The sequence below is a fragment of the Zootoca vivipara genome, chromosome 6, assembly GCF_963506605.1.
Source record: "Zootoca vivipara chromosome 6, rZooViv1.1, whole genome shotgun sequence".
NCBI lineage: Eukaryota > Metazoa > Chordata > Lepidosauria > Squamata > Lacertidae > Zootoca > Zootoca vivipara.
This window is the reverse complement of record NC_083281.1, coordinates 58,584,709-58,609,260: the sequence shown is the minus strand read 5'-3', so window position 1 is coordinate 58,609,260 and position 24,552 is coordinate 58,584,709. Positions and strand designations below refer to the sequence as shown.

At 47.7% G+C, this 24,552-nt stretch overlaps 1 protein-coding gene across 1 annotated transcript in view; it reads left to right on the top strand.

Annotated features, from left to right (window-relative positions):
• Positions 1 to 538: 538 nt before the first annotated feature.
• The window catches only part of SLC7A5 (solute carrier family 7 member 5), a 49,576-nt gene continuing 25,562 nt past the window's right edge, over positions 539 to 24,552 (top strand). The window contains exons 1-2 of the mRNA XM_035117901.2: positions 539 to 1,752; positions 19,771 to 19,896. Of these exons, the coding sequence (XP_034973792.1) occupies positions 1,155 to 1,752; positions 19,771 to 19,896 (724 nt within the window). The 5' untranslated portion in view covers positions 539 to 1,154. The remainder of the gene's footprint in view (positions 1,753 to 19,770; positions 19,897 to 24,552) is intronic.

The following is a 24,552-nucleotide window of genomic DNA, read 5'->3' as shown; positions in this document are numbered from 1 at the left end:
AGGGCCTGGCTTTGCCAACTGATGGCATCTCTGCCTTCTCCTGCCAGTCCCAATGGGCACCAGCCACTGCTGCTATTCTTCACTCACTCAGTTCTGTACAAATTTTAAAAGGTGAGACGAGCCATTCTCTCACAAGCAAAGATCCAAAATTCAAAGTCTGCTGAGACCTGCCCATAGATGATATTTGAAGAAAGGAAACTGGCCAGGAGCTCTGCAAAAAAGAAAAAGAAAATGATGGTGTAACGATGATGCTATTCAAGCAGCACTGTCTCGGGATGGTCTCCACATTTTGGGTCAGTCAGAATGGCTTTGCACATCTACCTTAGCATGCAAAACGTGTTAGCCATGTCTCAGCAAGAAACGTCTGTATACTGTATAAGAAGCGGCAGCCAGCTGGGAAGCTGCTTTCTGCTGGCGCGCTGCACTGGGGCTTTCTGTTCCTTCAAGGCCTTAAGGCGCTTGGAAGCAACCTTGCAAAGGCAAGGAGAGCACCTGTCAGCGTAAGCAGTCTCCGCCCAGTGCATGCGTAAAGCTACCCTTGGGGCTCTGAGAGGGCAGGAGAAGGCGCTCTCTTGCCTTCGGCTTGGCCCGCGGGGATCTCGCTTTCCCCGAGCTGTGCGCTCTTTGCATCCGATCAAAGGAGCCCCGCCGCCGCCGCCGCCACCTCTTCCTTCCTTGCAATGGCTCTGCGGGGCGACCAAGAACCGGCTTGAAGCGGCCGGTGCCAGCCAGGATGCGCAGAGTGCCTTCCCGCGCGGCCCCGCTGCTTCTTCTCTGGGGCTCCTGTCAGGCGCGGCGGCGGGCGCCCTTCCTCCTCCCGGCCAAACGGGGGTGATCTCGCGTCTCCCCTCTTTCTGGCGCGGCCAGCACGTGTTGGGGAGGGGCCGGGCCTCTCATTCATTCTCCCCACCCCCCAGCAGGGGGCACCATAAAAAGGGACCGCGAAGAGGGCGCCGCCGTTCAGGGCGCCAAAGGCGGCGAAGGGAGCTGGTGTGTCGCGCGCCTTGCTCGTGCCGGGACCGACGAGCGAGCGAGCGAGCGAGGAGCTTCGTGTGGCGCAAACGGGCTCGGGGGAGCGGCCATCTCGGCTCTCCGCGGGCGGCAGCGCCCACAGCAGCAGTAGCAGCCTCGCCATCTGCCAAGCCGGCCTCGCCATGTCCGGCGCCAGCGGCGTGGTGAAGAAGCGCGGCTCGGCCGCCTCGTCGGGGCCGCCGGAGGAGGAGGAGAAAAAGCAGATGCTCTCCGGGGCGGCGGGCAACGGCGAGGGGCCGGAGGCTCACGAGAACGGCTGCGCGCCGCTGCCGTCTCCGGGCGCCGGCGGCGACGACCCGTCTTCGCCCGGCGTGGCCCTGAAGCGCAACATCACGCTGCTCAACGGCGTGGCCATCATCGTAGGCACCATCATCGGCTCGGGCATCTTCGTGACGCCCACGGGGGTGGTGAAGGAGGCCGGCTCGCCGGGGCTGTCGCTCGTGGTGTGGGCGGCCTGCGGCGTCTTTTCCATCGTGGGCGCCCTCTGCTACGCCGAGCTGGGCACCACCATCTCCAAGTCGGGCGGCGACTACGCCTACATGCTGGAGGTCTACGGCTCGCTGCCGGCCTTCCTCAAGCTCTGGATCGAGCTGCTCATCATCCGGCCCTCCTCGCAGTACATCGTCGCCTTCGTCTTCGCCACCTACCTCCTCAAGCCCATCTTCCCCGCCTGCCCGGTCCCCATCGGCGCCGCCAAGCTCGTCGCCTGCCTCTGTGTCCGTGAGTATCCTTGCCTGGCGCGCGCGGCCCTCGGAGGCACTCTGTACGCGCTCAGGGGCACGCCGGGAGAAGTGCTGAGTGAGCCTCGCTTTCGGAAAACGGGGCGGGGGGAGGGAGCTAGAGCAGTGGGCTGCATTGAGCACGTGGCCGGTGCCATTTCTGACACCGCCCAGGTGCCTAACTCGGGGTGGGGGGTGGGGGGTGGGAGAAGGGGCTTCTCGGGGCGCAGTTGTTGCCGGTCCAGGGGGGTCCTTCGCGGTTGGGGCGCTGAGGAGGACCGGCCTCCTAAGTCGAGGGAGGACCCGGTATATAAAAAATGGCCTCCTGGGACTAAGGAGGTCTCTTCGGTTGGGTGCTGTGGTGGCGAAGCGAGAGAGCTGGTAAATCTTAAGGCATTCGTTGGTTAAACAGAGAACATGGTGCGAAACGCCAAAGTTTTATAAGCAAAGTGGCGTCCTACTTGGAGTAGACCCACTGAAGTTAATAGATATGCCTAATTTTGGTTCATTAATTTAATCTGAATAGAACTCGGATAGATGCAACCCTGTATAGTAAATAGCAATAATTCCTTAAACGCTACCAGTAATCGGGAGACGTTGGTAGTAATGGAGGGTGCTTGGAAATCGGGAATGTGTGTGTGTCGGAGCCTCAGCACATGTTGCCGCCGTCAGGTGAGGTTTGACTTGTAGAGCCGGCCCTGTGACTCAGGGAGAGCCGGAATAACAAGGGGGCGGGGGGCGGAGACTCAGTAGAATGAATTAGCCACTGTGAAAGTTGCATTTTGTGCAGTTCAGGCTTTTATGGAAAACAAGATGAAGGGGTATGGAGGGGCATTTTTCTTTGGAGGAGGGGGCAGGAGATCCTGCTGTGGCCTGCCAGGTTTCGTTGGACTCCAAGTCCCATTTGCCATAGCAGCAACCAGCATGTTCAGTGGTCAGAGATGATGGGGTCTGGAATATGCAGAGACAGCATCTGGGGGTGAGGGCTCAGCAAGATCCCCACCCTCTGCTTTAGAGGACTGTTCTTAGGGAAATAATGTTTCCTTGACTCTTAGTGCCTCCCCCCTCTAGATTCTGTCAAAAACACTGGGAGTCAAGTATAAAATCAACAGAAATAGCCTCTATGGATCTAAGACTAAGGCTTAGTCAACAGAAAATAATATTCAGAGTCCACTGGACTCCAGCAAAACTATACCAGAAGAAAATAACAAGTGCAGACAACTGCTGGAGATGTGGGAGTAAAAATGCTAACTTAGTACCGGCACATATGTTGATTGACTGCCCAATGATGAGATCATTTTCGTGCGAGGTGAGGATATTTATAGCAAGAGTAATAAAAAGAAATTCTTATTTAGGGGAACTGAGTTTAATTCTAAATTATATTACGGAAACGTGGGAGATTTCATGGGATCAAAAAAAATGGATGTACCGTGCTATATGAGAAGCAAAAAAAACTTGTTTTGATGAATTGGAAGAGCCGCAAAAAGATTCCTTTGACCACATGGATTGGATTAATATGGACAGATTAGCTACATATGAATGAACTGCATGTTGACGCAAAATAAGAATGGATAAATATGAAGAAATCTGGAATGAATATTTAAGCAATAAGGTGGATAGTGGTGGGAAGTAGGGGGAGGAGAGAAAGGTGGGAAAATATTGTTTAAAATGGCGTAGTCATAGGTATATCAGTGTATTCAAATCTGAATTGTCAAATTGTGTTATTATTGTTATTATGGTTGTATGTGTCTTTTGCGGTTGATGTTTGTATTGAAAAAATGATTAAATATTTTTTTTAAAAGAAAAAAGACTGGAAAATATACCATACCTTTTTTTTTTACCTGGCAGGTAGTGTTTCTGAAGAGGAAGAGCCACAATTATCAAAAGCTGGTTCCACTTTCATCTTGTATGTATGTGGTCCCAGTTTCACTTGGCCCCAGAGAAGAGATCTCCTTGCCATGAAAAAAATCAATATTTTAGAAATTGTGTGTGTGTATTTCTGATCCAGAAATTTAGCTCTTATCTTATCATTCTTTGGGTGACTTGTGTGTTTATGAAGTTTTCTGTTTACTCTTTTTGCTATTTCTCCACTTGCCCAATAGCTGGCTCTGATAGGAACCACCATGATGAATCAGGCCCAAGGGTCTGTCTAGTAGTCCAGCATCCTGTTATCACAGCGGCTCGTGGTGGCTAGGAGCTGCCGATACCCTTGTCCTTCATGGACGAGGTGTAGATGCCTCCTCCACAAGCAAAGTAGGTATTGCTATTTATCTAAAGAGTCATTTAAACACTGTACATTCAAAGCACATTTTCCCTCTAGAGAATCTTGGGAGCTGTAGTAGCAGCTGCGTGAGAGACTGTGGTGTAAATGTGCTACAGATGCATTTTGTTGGAACTGATTTGAGTTAAAACTCTTACCTGACTTGACTTGTGGATTACGGTAGCTGTTTTCTGAATGGATCCTTTACCTGAAGTATGAAGAACCTGTGGCCCTCCCAGTTATTGGGAGACTCCAACTCCCATCATCCCTGACTGTTGGCTGTGTGTGGTTGGGGCTGATGGGAGTTGGTGTCCAACAATATCTAGGGTTCCCCATGCCTATAGTATTTCCATTTCCTAGCAAATGTGCCTTTTCCCTATTGGCAAAGAACTGTTCTTAGTTCTGTTGCTGTTTTGTTAATCTATTGTTTTTAGAAGTATTGCATAATAAGCTTATTAAGCACCTAAATTTTTAAAACTGGTGGATCAGAAGCAGAGTTCATTCTTTGCATCCAAAGGGTTCAATCCCTGACACTTCCAGGGAGAGTCAATGCCAGCCAATACCCTGTTTCTCATATTTTAAGACATACCTATAAAATAAGGCATAGCAGGATTTTTAAGCATTCAAGGAATATAAGCCATACCCAAAAAATAAGACATAGTGATAGGCGCAGCAGCAATGCCGGCCGCGGCAGGAGGAGGAGGAAAAAATAAGACATCCCTTGAAAATAAGCCATAGTGTGTGTTTTTTGAGGAAAAAATAAATATAAGACGTGTCTTATACTATGAGAAACACGGTATATAGACAGTGCAGAGCTAGATGGGCCAATTGTGTGACTTGATATAAGGCAGCTTCTTATGTTGCCATGCACATATATTAAAAGATCGTGCAGGCACACATGCCTAGCAGACATGATACAAAAGGAAAAAAATGGGTAGGGCAGAGGAAAGTAAGCCCTGGACCAGCTGCTCCTTCACTGGGCAAGGGATGGGGGCCCAGTTGGTCTCCCTTTTGCCCTCATGTTCTTCCTGGGAAGCAGAAAGCGCAGCCTCCCAGTGGCTCTCTAGATTACCTGGCTGATGGCAGAGTCCAGATTGTGCCTCACTGTGTTTACTTTTGTTTCTCCCTTTCTGTCCATGGAGGATTTTCAGTAGGATCCAAGAGATGCAGGCTGTTATTGTTTACACTCCTCCCGGCTTAACCTTGTGCATAGATAGCTCAGGGCAAATTGTGTTCCGTGGAGGAGTCAACAGTGCTTTTAAGTCTCCCCTTGCGTGTACATTGCCACTCCCTCTTAATTCCCTTGGCTTCCCGCCATCTGTCATTTTGCAACCTTTCTCCTCTCCCCAATTCATTTTGCCTTGCATACTTCATGGCCTGTGTCTGGCTGCGGAGGCTATACCTGTCACTTATTTTAATTCCAAAGCATTTATAAAATATCCAAGCACTGTACGATACCATAACCGTATCACTGAAAAGGAAAATACTACAAAGAACCGGTAAAACAGTAGTATAAAAACATATAGAGATGAGTCAAATTAAAGCAGAGTCTGTCTTTACAATGTGGCTTCACATCCCAAAGTACAGGGGCAACAGTGAAAAATATGACCGTTTGGGGGTCACAGCCCTGTGATACCCTGTAAGGTGTGATGTCACAAGTAGAATTTCATCAGATGACGATGGGGCCTGTATGGCACCTGCTTTGCCTTGACTGGCGCTAAATAAGCATTAAACATTCATGGGGCTTCTAATTTCAAATTGCACTTGCTCCATTGGGGTAGAGTCTCCTCTTCTCTCCTCTCGCCCCAGGGCACTTAGTCTGAAGCAACCAAGGGGAGGAGTGTTTTGGAATTTGAAAACTGCACAAGTGGTTTCACCAAGAGCAAAACCTCCCCTTGGCTTGATGCTTGTTTTGATTTTGGCACTATTGGTGGGGTAGCTTGGCCTTGCTTGGTGCAGCCCAGCAAAAATTCTTAACTATAAATATAAGCTTCTTACTTTTCACACCCATAAGGCAGGGCAGATTCCACCTGCCTCATCATACTTACCTTGCATTCCCTTCCTTGTTTACAGGAATGTTTTCTATATAAAATGCGGGAGCATCAGCTTTCCATCTTTGCTTAATGATGTTGTCCACAACATTGGAGTGTGTGTGTATGGGAGAGAGGTACATTGGAAGCTGCCTTATCCCAGTCCAGCCTATTTGTCCATATTCTAGCCAAATATTGATTGATCTGACAAGTAAGCTCTCCAGGGTTGTGCCTTACTTGTCACCTGATACCTGATTCATTTAATTGGAGATGCCAGGGATTGGCCCAAGGCATTCTGCATGCACAGCAAGTGCTCTGCCATCTAAGTCTGGTCCCTGCCTTCTAGATGTTACTGGCTCCACATGTCACCTTGAGGCCCAGTGGTAACTTGGGGGAGAAAAGAAAATGGTAACTTGGGGGCACTTTCACGGGGGGGGGGGTCAATAGTGTGTGCAGATGAGCCTCTTCTTGGGTTGAGCACAGCTGAAAATACCTGGATTGTCTGGAAGCAGCAAACTCAGCATCAGGTTGTGCAGTATTTGGATGCAAGGTTTTTTGTTTGACACCTGCCTGGATTATCTTGCGTAGCAACATCAAATAGGTTCACAATTTAGAATCTAGTTGCTATCCTGACTTAACCTCTTCCTGGTACAGAAGCTTTTAATGTACGTCAAGTAAAAATGGTTTTCTAACTTCACAAGGTCTGAGTTTAGGGTACTTGGAGTGAGCTGCTGGCTGGCTTTTTTTCCTGAAGCTTTTGGTTAAACCCTTCTATATCTTTTCTTTTGCTTTGGGAGGTTACTAGATCCCTGCTAATTGGTGCCTTTTGATGTGGTCCTCCTTCCCTCCCTGTTCCCCGTCCATATACATGCTTGAGTTAACCATGATGTGGCTCAGAGGGATTATTTCAACCCTACCATTACCTGTTCCTAGACTGAAAATTTGAAAGGCAGAGATTCCAGCCACACACTCTGGCCTCCCAAGAGCTTTAGGAGGAGGGGAGGTGCTGGCCTGGAGCCAGTGCTAAGACCTTGATCTGATAAGTGTTACTTGGGAGGGTAACTCTCCTCCATGTAAGTGTGCTTTGGATCACCGCCTTCTGCCATGATCATCCGAACAGGCAAACAATGACCTTTTCCATTGCAGGAGAAATTGCAACTGCAGTGACTGGTGTTCAGGGACAAGTGGAGGCCAAACATGCCCATTTGCATTTATAGTATTTATTTATCGCATTCATATACCATTTTTTTTAAATCCTCACAACAACCCTGCAAGGTAGGTTAGGCTGAGAGGCAGTGACTGGCCCTAAGACACCCAGCGAGCTTCATGTCCAAGTGGGGATTTGAACCCTTGTCTCCCAGGTCCTAATCCAGCTAGTAGCTATGCATAGCTTCTTTTGTCTGTCATGAGTTCTCCATTTAAAGCCACCCACACCCGTCAGCGCCGTCCAAAGCGGCAGCAATCAATCTTAGAATCCCTCTAGAAAATTACATACATCATTTTATTTGCATGCCGCCTTTCCGCTGTTCAAAATATTCTCAAGGCAGCTTACAGCATGGCAAAAATACATAACCACAACCTAACCCAAAGGAGTCATAAAAGGTAAATAAAACATTAAAAATACACAACCGAACCATCTCCACATAAATCCCAAGATCTAAAACAAAGATGTAAAAAACCAACAGCAACAACACCCCCCCCCCAGCCCAAGAGTGTTCAGCAGGCTCAGCTTTTGTAGCTGGAGTCAGTCCTGGCCCCACCCTCCCAGGCCAGGTAGAAAAGGCCTACAGGAGAGGGAGCAGGTCTTCCAGGACTCACAGCCAAGATTGCCTCTTCAGCAGCCTCAGCTTTTGTCGCTGGGGTCAATCAGATTCCCAATCTCTCGCTGTTCCTAAACTCTGTTCCTGCACAGAGCTTTGTGGGAGTGATCAGCTCCCAAGCCTCATTCCCAAGTCTCATTCAGGGAAACTTGCCTCCATTGGGGATTCTGCAGGTGCTGCCTGCCATGTTGGGAGCAGGGGCCAGCCTCGCACTGGACCATGCGACATGGTGGCGGAGGCTCTCTTTTGACTTCTGCCATTTTAGTGCCAGGTACTTCGCAGGCAGGCATGGCTGAGCTCAGCAAGCCTTAAAGCGAAAATGGAGACTGGGTGGGGTGGGGGGGAGAGACGCACGTAGGGGAGGAGGGGTGTCACGTGCTGTTGCCAGGCAACCCCTCATGGTCCCACATTGCTGCTGGATTCTAACAGGAATCAATGGGAGACAATTGTGTGGTTGCCCAGCAACTAGGCACGTGACTTCTCCGGTTTCCCCCCCTCTCCTCTCTTTCCAGTTCAAGGCTTGCTTCACCTCCCCCACCCCCTGCCCGGCCACTTGGTGGCTTGGCTGAACAATAATAAAGATGGCAGACAGCTGCCTGGGTGGGAGAATTGGCTGGCCGCTGGCTACACAGGAATGAGAGTGTGTTTTATGTCTTTAGGGAGGCTAGCTGGTGGCTTTTACTTGGGCAGGATTGTGCCCAGGGGCTGCCAGTTGCTGACCCAGCTCTGACATATCATCGGGAGGGAGAGGAGAGTTTTGCAAAACTGAGCTTCAGAAATGTTTTGATCTGTGCTCCAGATGGTTTCGTGTGAACGCACCTTTGAAATCTTCCTTGCCTTCAACAAAGCCAGCTTTTTTTGCCCAGGGTGGGAGCAAATCTAGGGCAAAGGGTTCAAAGCACTTGAGGGAAACAGTTTTGATCCAGAGGGTTTGGCTCGCTTGAGAAATGTTTGCTCCAACTGCTTAGAATTGGCTGCTTTATATTTGCAGTATATCTTTTCCTCGCTCCAATTGGATGAGCAGACGATGATAAATGGCAAACGCTAAAGATTGCACTGTTTATACTTTCGAAATCCAGGACGTTCTTCCAGAGCTCTCGGCGCTGCTGGTAAATCCATCCGTCACAAGTCTGCTTGCCGGGACCTTCCCTTTTCAAGGAGCAAAACAGACTTCAGGGTTCTAAATCAAAGTTAAGAGGAGCTTCTTCACCCAGTGCCATAGTTAAGTCATGCAACTCGCTCCCCTGAGATGTAGCTGTGGCCACCAGCTTGGATGGCTTTAAAAAGGGGGTCTAGACCAGTGGCTAGGAACTGCTTCCAGGGGGGCAATGGGATTACCTGGGGGGAGCACTAAGGCAGGGGGCACTGGAAGTGCAAATGACTATCAGACATCAAAAAGCTTGTATCAGTGCATTACGCTCATCAATTTCATTGAATTAATTAAACTAAATAGTTTTAATTGCATGGGGGGGAAACATACAAGTAAGTGTTATTATTTTGAGTTTGATTGCCTTTATCATATCTGTGCAAAAGTGAGAGTGGACTGAAGTAACTTGAACACCAGAGCACACCTGACCAAGTGGCAGTCCGGTGTAGCGGATGAAGTTTGGATTTGAGTTATTTATTTATTAAAGTTATTCAGTGCTCTCAAATCTCTTGATTCTGCAGGGGAGAGTTGAGTTCAAATCTCCATTCACCCACGAAGCTCTCTGGATGGCCTTGAGTATGTCTCCTTCAGCTCCTAGCCTACTTTGCAGGGTTGTTGTGAGGATAAAATGGGATACCCCTGAGCTCTTTGGAGGAAAGGTGGGATGAGACCATTTAGTTTTATTGCAAAAGAACTTAAGTGCTTCTGTGTTCGTTGGTTTCTTGAAAGCCCTGGGCTCCCCAAGAAATGTAGTGTAAGCTGAGCTCTCTCTGTTTTTCTCTCCTTTCCCCCTCCCCAACATTACTTAGCACCTCCTTGTAGATAGGCGCACAAGCACACACACACACACACACACACACACACACACACCTTCAGTCCCTCAAGTCTTTTGCTGCCTACCTGCATTCAAAGTTTGTACTTGGGAGCAACTTCTCAAACAGTCCCCTTTCTTGTACTTTTTCAACCTGACTCTCTTAACGTGCTTTTCATGCCTCTCTGCAGAGGCAGGATCCAAGTTGCACCCGTAATCTCCCCTGTTTGCACAATTCAGGGCTTGTGTGGTGGCTCAGTGCTTGCTCCGCTACACTGAGGATCATAAATATTTGTGCGTTTCCAGGGAGCAATGGTGCTGCTTTGACCATATTAGGGGCTCAGTTGACTCTGAGCATTGGTCCTTTAGCTGCTTGGCTGGACCAGGCGTCCCCTGATTGAGAGCTGCCCTCCAGATCCTGAAGGGTTTTGCATCAACATAACCACCTGCAGCAGTGCCCATTTGCTACTGATGCCTTGGAGATGTGAGCTTTCCCACTGCAAGCCAGTAATCTCCTAGGGTCCTGGTTTTTAACTAGGTTATTTATGTGTGTTTGGTCAGGACCCCCCAAAGTGGCCTTTTTGTCTCCCTGCCACCCTCTTGCCACCAATGGGGAGGAAGAGAGGAACATGTGAGACGTGGATTCCTCCTCTCCTTTCAAGAAATATGGTTAAGCAGGCCAGAAAAAAACGTTTAGAGGTTTGGGTGCCAAATGGTTCCAGTCCAAGAACAGTTTTGCTTTGAGGGCTGCCAGTTGCCAACCTCTACTCTAAGAATGCTTTTTGATGCTGTAGGTGCCTGACTCCTGTTTGTCTTGCGTTTATCTTTCTTTGTGTGGTGCTGCCTTGACCACTCACCTCATCTCCTAGAAGAGCTTAAAAAGGTGAAGGGGCCCCTGACCATTAGGTCCAGTCGTGACCGACTCTGGGGTTGCAGCGCTCATCTCGCGTTATTGGCCAAGGGAGCCAGCGTACAGCTTCCAGGTCATGTGGCCAGCATGACAAAGCTGCTTCTGGCGCACCAGAGCAGCACACGGAAACACCATTTACCCTTCCCGCTGTATCTATTTATCTACTTGCACTTTGACGTGCTTTCGAACTGCTAGGTTGGCAGGAGCTGGGACCGAGCAACAGGAGCTCACCCCGTCGCGGGGAATCGAACCGCCGACCTTTTGATCGGCAAGCCATAGGCTCTGTGGTTTAACCCACAGCGCCACCCACGTCCCAAGGTAAGAAGAGCTTACCTTGCCACAATCTTTTTGGCTTGTTACTATGCTACCTGAAGGACCATCTCTCCCTGCATCAACCAAGCTGCAGTCATCTGGGGAACCCCTGTTGTGCCTCAGTCTACAGCCCAGTAATGTGTGGAGCATAGGGATGCAGGATAGAGCTTTCTCATTGAGCTGCAAGTCAAGACAGTCTTGCTGCATGCCCCAAGAGGGGTCTAGTGTTCACTGTTTCACTGAGTGCCTCTTGGTAGCAGCATATTTTTCTTCCGCCTGCATCTTGTGGAAATGCATAACCTGCTTTCAACTCTCCTTGCTTTTTCAACTTCAGGTGTCTGGCTCAAGCTTCTTAATCCCTTTGGCCACCAAACTTAACCAGATTTGTCTGTTGCAATTACTCCAAGCTATGAAGTGTGGTCATATCAGACCTGCCTTTGGTTTTTTGGCTTGCAGAAATGGTTCAGTACCCTCGCTCAATTACAGCTGCGCTGTGTTTGCAAAAGCACCACTTGCTTTTCCTGACATCAGGCTCCCTAGCCTCTGTGGAAGGACACGCTCCATAACTACCCATCCTGGTGGGGGTGGGTTTTTTGTCCTTTCGGAAGTGGAGCTTCAGATCATAGGAATACAGGCTCCTCTCATTCACTGTGTGGCTGTGAGAAGATTTGCTGTTTCCTGAGTATGTTTACAGTGTAGGAAGCATCCTTTGCTATCTATTCTAAATGATAGATAATGAATAACACTGGGCCTGGGATGAAGAAGCCTCTTCTTTTGGCAAAGTTACCAAGGTGAGGCTAGCAAAGTGGAAATGCGGTTGTTTTAGCTTCGCAAGCTGGCTAATGAGATTCAGTCACCTTCATTGATAGCTCATTTGGTTAGAGCATGGTGCCGATAACGCCAAGGTTGCAGGTTCAATCCCCGTATGGGACAGCTGCATATTCCTTCATTTATAAACTGGGTCACAAGGGATGAAAACAAAGTTAATATATTGGGACAGTTGTACAGCAAAGCAGAGTGTGGGGTCTTGCAGCTTCCTAGAACTTGTACTTGCTGGGATGGAAGGTCCAACCTTTTAATCTCTGGTGTGCTTCCTAACATTGGTCGGTTTTCTCTCTAATGCCACAACTGAAGTGTTTAGTTCACAAATCAATTCAAATCGCTCATAAAAAAATAAACACTTTAAACCAACTGGTTAGGTAAAGGTAAAGGGACCCTTGACCGTTAAGTCCAGTCACGGACGACTCTGGGGTTGCAGCTCTCATCTCGCTTTACTGGCTGAGGGAGCCGGTGTACAGCTTCCGGGTCATGTGGCCAGCATGACTAAGCCGCTTCTGGCGAACCAGAGCAGCGCACAGAAACACCATTTACCTTCCCGCCGGAGCGGTACCTATTTATTTGCACTGCGTGCTTTTGAACTGCTAGGTTGGCAGGAGCAGGGATCGGGCAACAGGAGCGCACCCCGTCGCGGGGATTCAAACTGCCGACCTTCTGATCGGCAAGCTCTAGGCTCAGTGGTTTAACCCACAGCACCACCTGCACCAAACTGAAAGGTTACTCTGCAATCTAAACGAGGCAGCAGATTTTTGTTCTGAAATGGAAATACTTACTGAAAACTCCAAATGGCATGCGGCAGCTTCAAATAAGCATTCACTCATATGTGCATGAGAGATGAGAAGCGATACTTCTTCTGATACTGTACCCTGCGAGTGAGACATGTGTTCGTATTTTAAAAGAAGCATAGCAGTAAGAGCTGTTAAGCAGTCATTTAAGAGCAGAAGCCAGCTCCAAATCTGGGATGTAAACAGTACTCTGAGCGAACACCCACAAGATGCTACAAAGGTGGTGAAGACTGTGGCAAGTCTGACCGAATTTCAGAAGTATCTGACATCTTTTGGTAGCTCATAGTGTTGGCTTCCTTGCCACATGGTGTAGACCAGCGATTCTCATAATGTGATCCGTGGACCATCATGTGAGTTTCATTCAGATGGCATGCATAAAAATACAGTTTAAAAGCATGCAGCATTTTAGCATAGCACATTACAGTTGCTATACAGTGGTACCTTGGTTTGCGAACTTAATCCATTCTGGAAGTCCGTTCTTAAACTAAAGCGTTCTTAAACCAAGGCGTGTTTTCCCATAGCAGCAGGGGACTCAACACACTCAACAGGAAGCGGGACATGTTCTGCTTCCAAGGCAAAGTTCACAAACCAAAACACCTACTTCCGGGTTTGCAGCGTTGTTAATCCAAGTTGTTCATAAACTAAGCTGCTCTTAAACCAAGGTACCACTGTAACAGGCAGACAAATTATTAACTGGTCCACCAAGACCCTCAGCAATTTTCTGCTGGTCTTGGGGGTGGGGGAGTTGAAAAGCCCCTGACGTCGACCATACAAAAGTGATCAAGCCTCTTACGTGAAAAGAAGCATTGCTACGGAGGAAGATGCATCATGCAGAGTCAAGTCAATTAATCTACCTAGCTCAGGATCAGTGGCACTGCCTAGAAACTGTTCTGCAGGGTCTGTGACATTCTTGGGCTTCATCCTGGGACCTTTTGGGTACAAAGCAGATGCCCTACCACCGAGCCATGGCATACTTTTTTCCTGGAGAACCATTGGGCTTTCTCATTTCCATTTTTCCATGGAGATTTCCTCCGTTGACCAATTCCTATAAATGAGTGGGCTTCCAAAACCCACTGCCTGCAAAACCTGTTCTTGCATTTCTTGGAAAGGCAGGCAACCTGTCTTCATAAAAACAACAACCCCAAAACAGCAACTGCACCCACAAACAGGCCAAACCCTACGCCAAAGGATAAATGGACATAAATCTGACATCAGGAACCAGAAGACAGAAAAACCAGTAGGAGAACACTTCAATCTCCCAGGACATTCTATACAAGATCTCAAAGTAGCTGTCTTACTACAAAAGAATTTCAGAAATAGACTGGAAAGAGAAGTTGCTGAATTGCAACTTATCACCAAGCTCAAAACCATGGAGGGACCTGGTTTGAACAGAGATATCGGATTCTTATCTCATTATACATGATAAGCGATCTTCAGCCATCTCAACCCTTGCTTTTTCATGCAAAACCATTTGCAGTCGTTTGCGGTCATCAACAGCTATCAGTCAGTCAATCACCCATTTCCACCACCCTTCTGAGTGATCCCCCCTCCCCATCCCCACCCCTCCCCACCCCTTCTCTACATAAGTGCCTGGAAACTTCCATTTCACTGTATCTGAAGAAGTGTGCATGCACACGAAAGCTCATACCAAAATAAAAACTTAGTTGGTCTTTAAGGTGCTACTGAAGGAATTTTTTTATTTTACTTCGATCCAGACCAACACGGCTACCTACCTGCACCCACTGCACAAGTTCAGTTTCCTGTTGTCTGTTGTGGTAGATGCAAACCCTCTTAGTAGGCTAATCTTTTGCTGAGGCCTTCTGCTTTTCTGCCATTCTGCAGCATCACCTTACTTTATGGGTGTACTATCACTGCAACTAGCCTCCTTACTTGCTCTTCCATTTGATTTTGATTTTTTTTTTACACCTATCTAGTACAGTATGCCGTATTTTCCGCTCCTTCCTAGCTGTTGGGATTCTTCTCTGGCTTCCGTTCCTGGTTTCAGAACCCTGCATTGCATCAGTTCTTTCATCCGGCTCTGGTACTGTTTTGGTTCCTCATTCATGGCGCCCTGGAAAGGATGTGGGTCCCTATGTGGGGGAAGCTCCTGAAAGAGGATCACGTGTAAGAAGCAGTTGTTGGACAGCCAGCAGATTTGACCAATTTCTGTTGAATCAAAGTTAAGGAAGGAGAGGCTACCACATTCAAAGGTAGATTCTTCCACTGTCCCATCTACAAACGGCCATATTGCAGAAGACTCTATAACCAATAGGAAGCAGTTATTCTATTGCTTTTAAAAAAACACCATTGGGAGGCAGATGGGGGGCTGCTTTGGCTTAATACACCCCCACCCCGTTCCTCTTGTGGTTTTAGGGAACTTGTTGCTTGCATTGTTTGACTACGCTGGGCTGGCTACCTTGCCCAACAATCGTTAAATGCTCAGTGCTGAATATGGCAAAACAAGATTTATTTATTTATTTATTAATGGGAGGTTGCTGAAACGAAGAGCTGTGTGAGCTTTGGCTTCCATTTTACTCTCATGCATGAAATCAAGCAAGAAAAGAGCAGCTTCCTTCCTCCTGGAGGGACTGTAACAGAGGCTCATGTGCAGAGTTCCTGCTTTGCAAGCACACATTATCTTGTTTTCTTATAACACTGTGTTCTGTCCCTGGCATGTTACGTGAGAGTGGTGTGGCAGAGGAATACCTCCCTCTCCCTGAAACCTTGGGAAGCTGCTGCCCGTCAGAGTAGGCCAGGGGTCAGCGACCTTTTTCAGCCGTGGGCCAGTCCACTGTCCCTCAGACCATGTGGTGGGCCGGACTATATTTTGAAGGGGGAAAAATGAACAAAGTCCTATGCCCCACAAATAACCCAGAGATGCATTTTAAATAAAAGCACACATTCTACTCATGTAAAAACACTAGGCAGGCCCCACAAATAACCCAGAGATGCATTTTAAATAATAGGACACAGTCTACTCATGTAAAAATACGTTGATTCCTGGACCGTCCGTGGGCTGGATTGAGAAGGTGATTGGGCCGCATCCGGCCTGCGGGCCTGAGGTTGCCTACCCCTGGAGTAGGCAGTACCAAGCTGTTTGGACACACTGAGAGCCAGTGTGGTGTAGTGGTTAAGAGCAGTAGACTCCTAATCTGGGGAACCGGGTTCGCATCTCCGCTCCTCCACATGTAGCTGCTGGGTGACCTTGGGCTAGTCACACTTCTCTGAAGTCTCTCAGCCTCACTCACCTCACAGAGTGTTTGTTGTGGGGGAGGAAGGGAAAAGGAGATTGTTAGCCGCTTTGAGACTCCTTCGGGTAGTGATAAAGCGGGATATCAAATCCAAACTCCTCTTCTTCTTCTTCAATGTTCTTTGACTCAGTGCAAGGCAACACCATGCATTTGTGTATCTTTTGGGGGGGAGGGACGCTGTTTCTGAGTGGGCTTCTGACTGTAGGAAGAATTCTGTTTTGCCAATTTGAGGGAGGGAGGTGGAGTCAAGTCACTTACGCATTACACACAAACACACTCCTTTCCTTGACGCGTTTTCTGCTACTGCTTTGCTCTGTGCTGATAACCCCTATCTTTCACTCAGAATCCTGCTAGTGAGTTCTGATATTGCCACCGTCTTCTCTTCTTCCCAAGCAGTCTGATGATTTTTAAAAAACTTCTTATGTGTCTTGAAAGTGACAAATTTGGGTCCTGTGCAGGCCTAGAAAGAGAGATACTGTACACAAATAAGTTACTATGTGGAAGATAATGAATCTCTCTCTCTCATCTTAAAATGGCTTCTGTGTACAGTGACTTGGTCTCGCTTTATCTGTTCATAGTGGGAACTTCTAAAATTTAGGGACTGAAGGAGCCGCTCATTACCAGCAAAATTTTGTAACTAAAACCTCCCCTGCTGCCCCAGTAAGGTTCTATAAACTTTTTAAAAGTTGCTGCGTTAGGTGACATAATAGAAGTTTGTTTTCAAAATGCACAGCATACAGAACTGTGGGATTATTTATAAAATACAGTTTTATTATTTATCAAAGTGCAGAGACTCTTCCTTACACAAAGAACACTTTTTAAGGCTGCATTCCTTTGCACATTTACTTGGGGATAAGTCCAATCGAACAATGACTTTCTGACAGTTAGAGCTGTTTGACAGTGGAACAGACTTCCACTAGAGGTAGTGGACTCTCCTTCCTTGGAGGTTTTAAAGCACCTGTCACGTATGATCTAGTTGAGATTCCTGCGTTGCAGGGGGTTGATCTAGATGACCCTTGGGGGCCCTTCCAACTCTATAGTTCTGTGGTTCTATGAATGTCACCTTGCAAAACAAATGGAGTAGTGCAGCCATCCCAATCCGGTACCCTCCATATGTGTCGGGACTACGCTTCCCACCAGCTCCAGCCAGCATGAGTGTATGATCCTGTGGCTGCTGGGAGTTGTAGTCCAACACACCTGGAGGGCACCAGGTTGGAGAAGGCTGGAGAAACAAAGCAAAAACCTTTGGGCCGCTTGCCACTCCCATGGGGGTGAGGCTTAAGCAGCCACTGAGGATGCCTCCTCTTGGCATCCTTCCTCTCTGCTGTTTTTACGCATGCCACAGTTAGCCAGTTAAAAGTGTGCCAAAGTGGCAAGGGTGCCAGCAATAAAGGTACGTTGCCAGCTTAGGACGTCTGAGCTCAAAGTGTGGGGTGCCCTGCTGGATCTTGCAGTGCTGTCTTCAAATGTTGAATTAGCAGATCTGGCTTCCTGCATCATTGGTCTTGTAGGGAGTTTGAGATTATCTCCTGCTGAACATATGTAATGTATCTGTTTACTTGTTGCTGCGTATATGAGCCTCGAAAGCTTCTGTCTGGCTGCGCTTCATGTCTATACTTAGATGTGCAGGTGTTCTGACCAGACTGGGAGGGATGCTATGTTAAAGCACATGGTTCAAATCTGTTTACTCAGGGACGAGGAAAACATGCACTCTGCACATGCTCCAGGGTCCTCTTGGCACTGACGTATCACTCAATGAGTGTTTCAAAGTAATGTGTGTTGCCTTGCTTGCAGTCCTTACCAACAGCCCTGTAAAGTAGGGACAGTATTGACACCGCCCAGTTTACAGATAGGAGCACTGAGGCTAAGCTGAGGGAGACGGAGTTGCATAAAGCCCCACCCCCTGAGTTCTTGGGAAAGGTTCCAGGGCTAGACCTTGGTGTGCCTTGAGCCCTGGAGGTTTTTAAACGTGCAAGTTAAACAGGGCAGTATTCTGCAGGGAGGAGGTTGCGCAGATGCAGTGTACGTTTTAAAACCGCACTGCTCTAGCCTCAAGGGGGGGATGGTCTTTCTCACACTCCTGTGCGCTTGCATTCTCATAGTGTGCAAACATTTTAATAAAAGCGTGATGCAAACATAGCCAGCGTCCTCTAGATAAGGCAGTGACTGACACTCTGCAAGGGGATGCTGGGTGCCCCCACCCTACCGAAGGAGGCGACAGCAGCTTTGCAGGCAAATACAATATGGGGGTGGAGAGGGGATTATGCAAAGGAGCTTCCGGCTTCTCGGGTTGCTGCCTCTTCCTTGCTGCAGGGCCAATCGGTGGCTCTGGAGGTGGCACCTACTGAAATGGGCGAAGGAACTGTTAGGTGTGAATGATGCAACTGTCCTCCTCTCTTGCTTGTCCTAGCTTTGAATCATCTGCAAGGAAGTTGAATCATTCATTCATTCACTAGGGGGGGGGGAACCCTGACTAGGACTTCCTGGATAGCAAGCATTTTGAGTGTAGCTTGAGTTTCCCCTATTCACCATGTGTTATTGCATCAAAAAGATGCTGTTCCCCCCCCCCTAACCTTACTTGACGGGAAAACACCCCAGTTAGGAAGGAGGTAGCATCCTCCCCTGTGTTTCAGAATCTGCAGCTGTGAGCATATGTTTTGAGTGATACTGTTGCTTCTGCCTTAGGATGCGAACATCTGCTTGTGGGGGAGTGTTAGGGGTTTTTTTTGTACCCAGAACTGTGCTAGGCATTGCTGCTCATAGATCATCCATGTGGCCCTGTCCTTGCAGAGAGCCTTTGCAAGTCTGCATTAGAGGCCAGGGTGTGATATGAGGGAGACTGGGGTGGAGATGGGCCAGGGAAGAGCTGGGTGGCAGCAGAGAGATGCAGGCATAGTTTGGAGAAAAGTCCTCACTCTTCTTTCTCACGTTTATATGCTGCAGGATGAGCCCCGAAGGGCCCCCAAAGTGGCTCGCAGTTTCCTTGTGTGTTGTTGTTGTTTTTAAAACAGTTACCAGCTTAACTTCAGTGCAAAACAATGAAACCAAAAATAAGGTGGGGAGAGTGCTCTTGTGCTCTGGTCCTGCTTGTGGGCATCTCGGAGGCACCTGGTGAGAAGAGGATGCTGGGCTAGAAGGGATGCTGATCTAGCAGCCAGGCTCTTCTTGCATCCTCAGTCAGAATATTCTGAAAAGGAACCAGTGCAATGTCTGTTGCTTCCCTAGAGTCTCCCTCCAGAGCTCCCCAGCTGGAGAAGAGGCTGAGCTCTCTAGGCTTTCCCTTTGAGAGGGAAAAAGAGCAAACCTCTGGTTGCCTCCAGCCTTCAGGTGGAGAAGCTCACCCTCTCTTACCAGACTGCACTCTAGAGGAAAATAGAATTGGAAGGAGTGTGCCTGTTTCTTTGTGTTTGGGTGCCGGCGGCATGGATGCATTTATAGTGGAGACAGTTTCAGAGGAAGCAGTCTGCCAAGTGGAGTCCTAGCAACCACAAGCTTCCCAAAAGTTTGGCTGCAGAAGTGCATCCATGCATTAGCGAGAGTAGTGCAGGTCTCATTTATTTTTGTATGTGTGTGTGTTTTTCCTGGTGTGGGCAAAGGGATATTCATTGGCCTGGATCCATTTGCACAGATCCCAGACTGTGCTTTGCAGGTGCAACTCCAGCAGATGATGGGGTGGGGGAGGAGAGTTGTGCTGAATATGGCATTCCTTAAAGGGCCAAACTCTGCAAGAAAACAGCTGTGCCTTGCCCTCAGTCTTCAGATTGGTGGGTTTCTTTTCCTGTTTGTAAAAAAGAGGGTGGCTTGCGAAGCTCCTACTCCAACACTGAACTAACCCATCTGATCTGTTCCTTTTCAGTGCTGCTCACAGCTGTCAACTGCTACAGTGTGAAGGCCGCCACCCGCGTCCAAGATGGCTTCGCGGCTGCCAAGCTCTTGGCTCTCGCCTTGATCATCATCCTGGGCTTCGTCCAGCTGGGGAAACGTGAGTGTGTGTGTTTTGCTTCTTCAAAAAACAGGATGGAAGTGGAGAAGAAGGTGGTAAAGGGGTAGGGTGGTTAGGGAGGGCTTCCCCCAAATTCTGGCTCTAGCAGCAGAGGCAGAACAGCTTTAAATATTGTACGTGATTTCGCTGTCCGCAGCTCCAAAAGCTCCAGGAAAGGGAGGCAGATTTAGGGGAGTGCAGCCACTTTAGTTGCACTTGGCATGGAACAACTATGATGTAGAATGGAAGACAAGAGGTGGGGGCACCAGATTTTGGCGTCATGTACTGCAGTGCTGGAATTTTGGACCCCAAGGCCTGCCAATGCAGACAGCCCCCCCCCTGTTTCTTCTATTTGAGACTAGACTTGATTGCCCTCATTATGGTCCAGGGAAAACAAAACTGCATTTTCTTAGGTACTTGCAAAAAATAGGAGAAACGTTCCAGGAAACAGCGCATCTTTCACTTGGGCAATTTGGTAGTTCTGAGATCTGACCAGATGCTCAGGACAAGCTTTCAGAAAGAAGAAATTCAGCAGCTGCAGCTACTCCTAACATTCATGGATATAAAATGCTAGTGAAAGCTTCATTTGCACAGAGACGTCCATGGCACATTTGGTCTCTCTGTTTCTCATTTTTCTAGTTACAGGTAGGTGTTGGTCTGACGCCGTCAAAACAAAATAAAAAAATCCTTCCAGTAGCACCTTAGAGACCAACTAAGTTTGTCATAGGTATGAGCTTTCGTGTGCATGCACACTTCTTCATTTTTCTAATCTTAAAATTCAGTTCTCTGTATTGTCACTCAGGAAAGTTAGCATTTTCAGTGTGAATTTTTCCGAATAGAGACAATTTTTGTATACAGTTTTTTGACTAATATACAGATTTTGGAAGCAATTTCCTCTAATGTCAGGCATTCCTGTCTGTTACACTCACAAAGTGCATGCATTTTTACTCACATTTCCCCACGACACACACATTTTTGTACACATGATTGCTGGACTGCAAAAAAATTCAGAGTACAAATGTTGAAGTGTGGTGCGTTCTGGTTTTGCATATTGGTTCAAGGTGTGCAAATTAGGTATTAGCTCATTAAAATGCAAACAGCATCAAATGTCTCCCGCATCCCTAATGATGAGCGACCCTTGACAGCCTTTATCTTCCTTCCACATTTGCTGTGGTCTCTGCCCCACACCAGCCTTTTGTGAATCGAGAGTCGCTTGGGAAGAGCCAAGTTTTCCCCTTGACCCTTGGCCCAGATCTTGTCCTCTTGACTGCATGTACCCACTGCCCTTCCTGCCTGTATTGCTGTTGTTTTTTAGCATGGCAGGACGTATTGGGCACCTGAGCCATCCCCTCATTCAACAGGGATCCAGGCAGGCTGGTCACATGGCTTGTGGCAGCCTGTTTCTGCTTTCACTGCTTGTCTAGGAGAGGAGATCAAATGCCGGGATGGTGTTTCCCTTCTGTGTGTTTTCGCCAGCCGGTGGGGCTTGCTTGGTGCAAAATAGCACACACAAGCACACCCCTTCCACTCCCACTTGCTGGATATTTGACTCCCAGAAGAGAGATGCAGGCAGGCGAATGACATCTGTGGGCTGTCAGTACAGGACAGTCTTCACGAGGAAACTGCGCCCCCTCCTGTCCTTTTGGGGAAATCTAGAAAGCAAGGAGGGGGCTGTTGCCCCTCACCTCAATCAAAAGAGGTACATATAGAGGATTGATTGTCACAGGATGCTAGAAGTCCAGGAAATAGGTGCTTGTAATTTTAACAACACTTGCTTTGCATGCCCATGTTCAGTGCTGGTGTCTGTCTTTAGGTAGGGCTGGGAAACTCCTCCTGCCCAAATCCTGGAAAGCTCCTGTCAATCAATGTAGAGTTTATGCTGAGCTAGCTGAACTGGTGGACTGGCTCAATATAAGGCAGCTTTCTGTGTTGGTAACATAGGAGTAATGTAGGTTTCCAGGAATTCAGGCATACAATTTGGCTCTGGGGTTATCTCAAGGGCTTGCTTTCTTCCGTACAAACCCAGAAGCTTGTCAGTAGCCCTCAGCAGAGACCTTGCTTCCCATCTTGCCATCTTTCAGCTTTTCCCTACCAACGCCTAGGTACGTTCCGGGCCCTTGTATGACCTCCATGGTGCATGTGCTTATGTTTCTGGTCAAAAACAAACCCTTTAAGAGCCCTGCTGGATCAGGTGAGAGGCCCAGGCAGTCCAGCATCCTGATCTCACAGTGACCAACCAGATTACTCGTGGGGAATCCACTAGTGGGACCCAGAGTGCAGTTTAAGATTTTCAGCAACTAGTGTTCAGGGGCTCTCTTTCTCTGACAGTAGAGGTGCGACAGCAGCCATCAGGGTTAGCAGATAGCCTCACCTCCCACGAATTTGTCTTCTTAAAGCCACCCAAGTTGGTAGCCATTGCTGCATCTTGTGGGAGCAAATGCCATAGCTGACCTGTGTCTGAAGAAGTCCTGCATTTTGTGTCTCCTGGATCTTACGGCTTTCAGCTTAATTGGATGACACACACACACACACACACACACTTTCCCATCCCCGGTTAGTAGGCGTTGGTAGCCATAACCATGGCTGTTCTATTCTTATTTTGTTAGGGACAGGAAGGTCTAAATGAATTTTTTTTTAGTTACAGCCCTGATCTTCAAGTTTTTTTGTGTGTGTTTGTGTGTTTACAAATGGAGATTTGTTTTGCTGCTCTCTCTGTCTTTCACACTCTTGTTTATTTTTGTTCCATTTTTGTGTGTGCTTAACTTCACAAGCTGCTTTCAAGCATCTTGCAGTTTACAAGCGGCCTAGAAATGCAAACAAATAAATGGAGCTTAATGAAGCAGTTCTGTCCAATGAAGACGCAAAGGGTATTTTTTTTGAGAGAGATGGGCGGCAGATTCGTTCACTCCTCCCGAGAGCCCGTCTCTTAAGTTGAAAGATTTTCTTCCTTCCTTTCTTAACATCTCAGCATTTTAAAAGAATAAAGCTAACTTTGTTAATTGTGTTTGTTTCCCTCTAAATGGCAGAGCCTCGTGACACAAACTCTCAAAATGTCTTGCCAACCCGGACCTGGCTGGTGTCAGCACAGATCTCTCTGCTCAGCAGTTTTCAGTATTTTTTGATAAACGGATAAGAAGCGGATGGGAACTTTTGAGGGAGGAATTCCTCCTTCTGTAAAACAAAACAGAAGGTTGTTGGGGGGGGAGCCCCTTCATTCTGGAGCAATATAAGGGACACTTGTTTAACAACAAAGGATTCAGAAAGAATTCTCCACTTCTCTTTGCCCTCTTCGGAACTTGCAAGATATTATTTTTCCTTTCCCTCTTCTCCTGTTACTGCCTCCCCCTGTAATTGCCTTGTGACCTTTGGGTAGTTTTTCAGTGGTGATCTTCCACGCACAAGTCACGCCTGGTGGCCCTCTGTGCTTGCAAAACACACTTTTTTCTTCTTCCCACCCCTTCCATATTGCATAGGGTGCTTCGCTCAGCTTATTTCCTCCTTCAAGGTGGGCTGTCGTTAATGGCCATGGAATGCCGGCATCACCTTTTGGGCTCTATGCTAATAATAGCCCTCCTTTAATATCTCCAGAGATTCCTTTCTTACCCACAGGAATCTGCCTCAAAGGTCTTCTCTGCATCTCAGGTCATGGTTATGCAAGCAAGAATTCTGCAGGCTCACAGCTGTAAACCAGCTGTAGATTTTGAAATAGTTGACATTTGTGTTTCTAACGCACTCCCCCCCCCCCCATTACCTGTGTGCATCAATAAGAACTAGGGAGTTGGTTCCTTTTTTCTAACAAGATCAACACCCTGAGACACTCAGCTTCTGAATTCTGCACATGATGACAGGTTCTGCGTTCTTGTGCTCTACCATCACAGAACTCTCGCTTTGTGCACAGGATGCAACCCAAAAAAGGTACCCTGCACATGCTGTGCATAGAGAATGAAGGGAGAACTGTGTTGTCTGGTTAAGAGCCATTTGGTCTGTTTGTTGGGTTTACAATCTCGCCCCTTAATGGGCTGTACTTCACAGTTGCAAGAAGCGATTCACAGATTTGATTTTTTTTTTGTTTTTAATGGGCATTTAATGCATTTTATATTAAAAACCTTGGTTGAGGTGGTTCACATGTCTTTAACATTATATGCACAAAATAGCCATTAAAACAACCTTGAAACTATCAAATACAATAATATAGCATCAAAGAAGAGCTATAAATTAATAACAAAGTAGCAAGAACAGAATAACTAAGTATGCAGGCAGATCCTAATCCAACTTTTGCTAGCCTTCTTCCCTCCAGATGTTTGTCCTGCCCCAGCCCAGCTTTCTCAGCCACCACATCAAACCCCCAAAATGAGATTCTTCCTCACCTCATGGCTTTTCTCTCACTATACCTCAACAGAAGCCTCAATCAGGGCACTCCCATCTTCTCTGGATCAGCACTGCACCATTTTTCCTGCTTGCAAAACAGCCTTTGCCAACCCTGGTGCTCTCCAAATGCTTTGGAGTACAGTTCTCATCAGCCCCAACCAGAAGAGCCACATGATCCTGGGCTACAACTTCCATCCTTCCTTCTGCATGCTGATGGGAGCTGGAGTCCAAAAACAATGGGAGGGCTGCAAGTTCCCTAGTCCTGACCCCAGTAAATGGAATAGTTTT